This window comes from Ranitomeya variabilis, chromosome 5 (genome assembly GCF_051348905.1).
Source record: "Ranitomeya variabilis isolate aRanVar5 chromosome 5, aRanVar5.hap1, whole genome shotgun sequence".
In the NCBI taxonomy this organism is placed as follows: domain Eukaryota; kingdom Metazoa; phylum Chordata; class Amphibia; order Anura; family Dendrobatidae; genus Ranitomeya; species Ranitomeya variabilis.
The window spans coordinates 189,650,280-189,656,888 of NC_135236.1; the positions used below are offsets into that span (position 1 = coordinate 189,650,280).

Consider the following 6,609-nt stretch of genomic DNA (forward strand, 5'->3'; position numbering starts at 1 on the left):
ATGCGAGGGAGAGGTACCGCCCTTTTATCTGTAGGTTTCCTGTCCCTGAAGGGCGGATCTCCTCTCTCCGTAGTGCTGTCATGGGAGACCGAGAAATGTGTATTTATTCTTCTACTACTGCTACTTTTGAATACATTGATGAGAAATGTCAATCTTTTCTGGACAATTATGCCTGAACACAGTAAACACCTGAATAAAAAAAAGAGATCTTCTCCTTGTTATTACATTTTTTAGCAATGGCAGCAAGGGAACTAATGACTATTTTTTTGGCATGAGTTGGGAACACCGCTAGTTTGCATTGGCACTACGGTGTACACACACCAGTTTTGAACGTACCCTTACTTTCATAAGATACCTCCCGAGTCTCCACAGTGTCTTCTTTTTGAACAAGAGCTGTAGAACAATGAAGAATGCACCATCCACTACATAGAGAGCACTGAAAAAAGCGAGCATTTGCTAAAAATAACTTTATTTTTCTTTCTAGGTCATGCAATTACCATAGGAATTGCAGGTCTTCTCCACACATGCAAACAAATGTTTATATAAAAAAAAAAAAAACACACAACAACTCCACTAATAACGATCGGAGTAGTATCTCTGGTTCCCAGAATGGTGTCCTTCTGCCGAGTGGTAAGATCGTTCCTGTCTGTACTGATTGTGGTTGTTACCCCAGCCTCGACCGCCTCGCTGTTGGTTATAGCTGGAGTTGGACCAATCACGTCTGCCTTCCCAGCCTCTCTGGTGTCTGTTGTCTCTATACCTGTAAATCAAAAGAAAACTAAGGTGATAACACTCACAAATGACAATGTACAGTTATGTTATTGCGATCCCCATTAAAGCTCGACATGCAATGTAGTGCTCAGAATCAAACTCTGATATATGACAGCAAAAGGGCTCCTTCAGCCGCCAGCGAATGCGATTGCGGATTACTGCTAGGATACCATAGTCTCTAAAGCCTGCCATTACTCTGTTTTGCGGTTCTAAAAGATTTCATGTCAGTCTACTTACTAAAAGCAATAAAGCTTTTATACTAGGATGACACTACATAGATATATCCCAATAAAGTGCATAAAATAAAAGTAGTGTGTACAGTAAATAAAAGCACTATTTCCCCCCATAGTGTTTATTTTATTTTTATTTTTTTAAGGCGTAATTTTTTTTTCCCACCACACTTCTTCACCACCTCCAAAAAATAAAAAAATGGATCAATAATTTAAGATTAACAGGAGATGGTTCTTATGTCATAGTTCACATAACTAACTGTGTAACTGGCCTAAAATTTAAGATGCAAAATCTGTATTGGAATTGCTGATAACTTCCCCCACCAAAATAAAAAAAAATATCTTGTCACTGTAAAACCTAGTATCTTTTGCAGTTTTAACGTGCGTCCCGATCAGAGACGGCAACTATCTGAAAAGTGTGCAGAGATTCGCTGTATGGCAAAGGCCGAGCATGGCTGACATTTCATAATAATTTACTACAGAAATGTACGCCAATTTTCGACTGGAGAAAATATTTTTGTGGTACACGTGGCAGATGAATTTGGCACATCTCAATCCAGCGTATTTATAATTAACCCCTTCAAGTCCTTGACCTTTTCCATTTTTGCGTTCTTGTTTTTCACTCCCCTCCTTCCCAGAGCCATAATTTTTTTTTATTTTTCGGTCAATTTGGCCATGTGAGGGCTTATTTTTTGAGGGACAAGTTGCACTATTGAAAAACATCATTGGTTTTAGCATGTCGTATACCAGAAAACAGGAAAAAAATTCCAAGTGCGGTGAAATTGCAAAAAAAGTGCAATCCCACACTGTTTTTCTGTTTAGCTTTTTTGCTAGGTTCACTAAATGCTAAAACTGACCTGCCATTTTGATTCTACAGGTCATTACGAGTTCATAGACACCAAACATGTCTAGGTTATGTTTTATCTAAGTAGTAAAAAAAAAACAAAAAACAAAAAAACACTACAATTGCACAAATTTCCGATACCCGTAGCGTCTCCATTTTTCGTGATCTGGGGTCAGGTGAGGGCTTCTGCGTGCCGAGCTGACGTTTTTAATTATACCATTTTGGTGCAGATACGTTCTTTTCATCGCCTATTATTGCATTTTAATGCAATGTCACGGCGACCAAAAAAAACGTAATGCTAGCGTTTGGAAATTTTTTCTCGCTACGCTGTTTAGCAATCAGGTTAATGCTATTTTTTTTATTGATAGATCGGGCGATTCTGAATGCGGCGATACCAAATATGTGTAGGTTTGATTTTTTTTATTGTTTTATTTCGAATGGGGCAAAAGGAAAGGGGGGGCGATTTAAACTTTTATATATTTTTTTTCATATTTTTTTAAACTTTTTTTACTTTTGCTATTCTTCAATAGCCTCCATGGGAGGCTAGAAGCTTGCACAACTCGATCGGCTCAGCTACATTGGAGTAATGCATAGATCGCTGCTATGTAGCTGAATTATAGGCTTGCTATGAGCGTCAACCACAGGGTGGCGCTCACAGCAAGCTGGCATCAACAACCATAGAGGTCTCAAGGAGACCTCTGGTTGTCATGCCGATGCATCGCTGACCCCCGATCATGTTACGGGGGTCGGCGATGCGCTCATTTCCGGCCCGATGGCTGGAAGCGGTAGTTAAATGCCGCTGTCAGCGTTTGATTTAGAATGCATGTACTTGACTTTAGGCTTTGTTTATACCACATTTCACTTGAATGTCTGGAAAATCTGGAAAATGTTTTAATGGACCCACAAATTTCAATGAGATTTTATGAATGCCGTCAAGATTCTGTTATTGCAGGGCAGAATAGTGTAACCCCTTCATGACCCATGAAGTATAGGTATGTCATAAGTCGTGTAACCCCCTTTGATGGGGGTTCCGGTGCAGAGCCCGCAACTTTTTCTGCACATGACAGCTGATATTAACATAATAATTGCAGATGTTAATCTCTGACAGCGGCATTTCACATGAGCGCGCTGGAAGCACATCATGAACCACGTTCAACAGCGCCCCTGTCAGATGATCACAGGGCACTGATGGGTTGGCATGACAATTGGGAGCCTGCAGAAAACCCTCTTGCTTTTCATTGCTGACATGCTATGAACGTCGGCCTGTGGCCGGCTTTCATAGAAGATGATTTTTGATACACATAGCAGGGCTGAAGCACTGCTGTATGTAGCACAAGCCATCAGAAGATCGCAGCTTCAATGCTCCTAAGGAGACTATTGAAACAAGTAAAATGTAGAAAAAAAAAAAGTTTACAAATATGTTTTAAAAAATATAGAAGTTCAAATCACCCCCCTTTTGCAGCATTAAAAAAAATAAACAAAAAAAAATGTTTGACATTGCTGTGTTCAGAAACATCCGATCAAAATATAAAAAGAATGAATCTCATTGGTAAATGGCACAATGAGAAACATAAATCAAAACACCAGAATTATGCTTTTTTGGTTGCCACAATATTGCAATAAATTGGTACAGATAAAAATGTCGGAAAACGGAAATTGGATTTTGTTTTTTTGTTTTTCACCACATAAATAAAAAAGAACCTATATATGTTTGGCATCTGCAAACTCGAAATGACCTTAAGAATCATAATGGCAGGTCAGTTTTACCATACAAACATTGTAAGAAAAAAAAGCAACCAAAAACAATTGTGGAATTGCACTATTTTTTTTTTTGCACCACACTTGGAATTTTTGTTTTCTTAACTCGTCCTGCAAAAAACAAGCCCTCATATGGCCATATTGACGGAAAAATAAGAAAGCTATGGATCTAGGAAGAAGGGGAGCAAAAACAGGAGTCGTACTAAGATCAACCTATATGAAAAAAAAAGAAAAATGGCATGATTTGCCAATATATAGGGGAGAGATGGAGAGCATCCTCTATTGGCTATGCATGCTTTAAGAATAGATGGTCAAATAAGCCAGCCCCTTCAGAAATATGTAGATACCTACCTGTCCTGATTCCTTTGGTTGCCTCCCCTCCAGTCTTCAACAATAGGTGGTTGACCTTCTGGCATTTTTAAATATTCTTGATACTCTGCATCCTGCGCGGTGAAGCGATGAGTGAACATGTCCTCATACGTCTGTTTTATATCAGGCGTGTCTGTCATTCTGAAGAATAAAAATAGACATAACCAATTAAGATTTTATCTCAATTTCAAAAGCTTAATTTTCCCCCATCCTTATCAATATAGTCATACAGGTGCATCTCACTAAATTAGAATATCATCAAAAAGTTTAATTTATTTCAGTTCTTCAATGCAAAAAGTGAAACTCATATGATATATTCATTACAGAGTGGTCTATTTCTAGTGTTTATTTCTGTTAATGTTGATGATTATGGCTTACAGCCAATGAAAACCCAAAAGTCATTTTCTCAGTAAATTAGAATACTTTATAACACGAGCTTGAAAAATGATTTGAGGGGTGCAGTTTTTATAATGCTGTCATTTTGGGATATTTTCTATCACATAGGCCTCTCAAAGTCACTTCAAATGTGATGTGGTCCCTAAAAAAAAACAAAAAAAACGTTTTGCTAATTTTGTTGTAAAAATGAGAAATCGCAGGTCGACTTTTAACCCTTAAACTTCCTAACCCAAAAAAATAATGTTTGCAAAATTGTGCTAATGTAAAGTAGACATGTGGAAATGTTATTTATTAAGTATTTGGTGTGAAATGACTCCCAAATTTAAAGGCACAAAAGCTAAAAGTTTGAAAATTGCGATATGTTCAAAGTTTTTGCCAAATTTCTGTTTTTTTTTTAAACAAATAAACGCATGTCATATCAAAGAAATTTTACCACTAAAGACAATATGTCAAGAGAAAACTATCTCTGAATCAGTGGGATCCGTTGAAGCGTTCCCGAGTTATTATTACCTCAAATTGACAGTGGTCAGAAAAAAATTGGCCTGGTCAGGAAGGTGAAAACAGGCTTCGGGTCGAAGGGGTTAAAAACCAAAAGAGACCGTCAAAAGGTCAAAATGGTGGTGGAAAATGTTAAGCTTTATTAGAGCAAGATATGTGTGCGAGTAGGAAGAGAAAACAACTAGAAAAAAGGGGGGCGCCAATCAAAGCACGTCACACAGCTGATAGGTACATCAAGAACATTATATACCAAATAAAATAAGTTAATCCAAGGTATCATAAAATACGCTTATGTAAAACAGATCCATGCAGCTAAGAAGAACAAATGTCAAAAGATAACATAATATTCAGCAGCATAATGAAGATCCTGGTATATTAAACCATGAGATTGTATGTTTGCATGTGTTTTTGCCTCCAAAGCCAAAATGAAAGTTGCTATAGTGCATAGATACCTGGCAGGAAAAGAGGCTCCTGGCATTTTATACTGTGGCTAAGTGATCCCTGTAGCATATTATAAGGTAGGTGATCAAAATATTGTAAAGAAAGAAAATGCTCATCACTAGTCATTATATAGCTCTGTTCACACAAGCACCTATAAGAGCATAATAATAATCTTTATATAGCGCCATCATATTCCTCAGCACTTTACAGACACTATCATCGGGATTCATGTGCACCTTTCCTCTTATAATGAGATTGCATTGCCATTCATGCACATGGATCACTGAATATATTCTTCTGAGTTTTCCTAGACAGTGAATGAAGCAGAGGTCGAGTACGCCCAGCTCCGCTCGATCCATCATGGTGCTGTGGAGCCCCCTTCTCTAGATTGGGGGTCCCACTGTGATCAGTAATTTATCCCATATACATAGACTATCCCTTTAATACTGTAAGCCTTGACAACCCCTTTTAAGTAAGACACTTCATTCCCAGAGCAGCACAGATAAAGGGCTCCACCAATCAGGCCTGTCTTGTTACAAGGGAGTATGGGCCAGACATCCTGCACACAAGAGAAGCAACAGCTAGAGTGACAAGCCACACATGGAGGACGGATTCTCCGCAGAATCCCACGTGTGAGGCGCCAGCCAGAGACACCCTGTAAGTGCAGGGAGACAAGACTACGCCGGGGATGAAGCAAACCGGCCCCGGACTGCACGTACTGTGCGGGCGGCTGCGCGGGTACACGCAGCAGCAGGGAGCCACGTACCTCACCTGAACGGGACGGCCGCAGGAACGTGCAAAGTGACCAAAATAATAAACCAGGCGCGGTGTAATGACGTCGCGAATTGCGGTCATGTGATCCTCGAAGTAGGCGGTGCTTAGCGTTTGGTGAACGAGAAACAATTACACGAGGCGCGGAGTAATGACGTCACGACATGGTCATGTGATCTGTGGAGTAGGCGGGGCTAGTGAGAGTAAAATGCTCTCGCTCTGCTTGGCGGAGGCCGCTGCATACAGCTGCTCCGAGTGGTGTTTGGTGGTGACACGTTCACTCGCACGTTGCACCCGGCGGCTGGTTACATCCTGTGTCAGGAGTTCCTCCTGTTTGGGTGCGGGTGTGAACGGCAGGGTTAGGCCGGTAGCAGCGCACTGTACTCTGCAGTCACGGCTGTGGGAACGTGGTACAGGACAGGCGTTCACAGAAAATCCCCAAAGCTGCCCTTTAGCGGGGACATACTAAAAAGAATGAAGAAAAGGAATAAATAAAAAGAATGAACATAATAACTTTAAGCTCCAAAGAGA

General features: G+C 40.0%; 1 protein-coding gene across 1 annotated transcript; it reads right to left on the bottom strand.

The window, feature by feature from the left end:
- Positions 1 to 452: 452 nt before the first annotated feature.
- RAMAC (RNA guanine-7 methyltransferase activating subunit) lies at positions 453 to 6,224 on the bottom strand. The gene is made up of 3 exons (XM_077260946.1): positions 6,074 to 6,224; positions 3,955 to 4,113; positions 453 to 760 (listed from the first exon to the last, which is right to left on the bottom strand). The coding sequence occupies exons 1-3, from the start codon at positions 6,160 to 6,162 to the stop codon at positions 574 to 576; spliced, it is 435 nt and encodes a 144-aa protein (XP_077117061.1). The 5' UTR covers positions 6,163 to 6,224; the 3' UTR covers positions 453 to 573.
- Positions 6,225 to 6,609: the final 385 nt, after the last annotated feature.

Bases quoted from the DNA above. Each gene is read 5' to 3' on its own strand.
- RAMAC (XM_077260946.1), bottom strand. From the start codon at position 6,162: ATGACCGCAATTCGCGACGTCATTACACCGCGCCTGGTTTATTATTTT. The intron at 4,114-6,073 runs GTACGTGGCTCC...TTTATTCTTCAG, and splicing joins GGCCGTCCCGTTCAGGTGAG to AATGACAGACACGCCTGATA. The intron at 761-3,954 runs GTAGGTATCTAC...TTTGATTTACAG, and splicing joins AACCAAAGGAATCAGGACAG to GTATAGAGACAACAGACACC.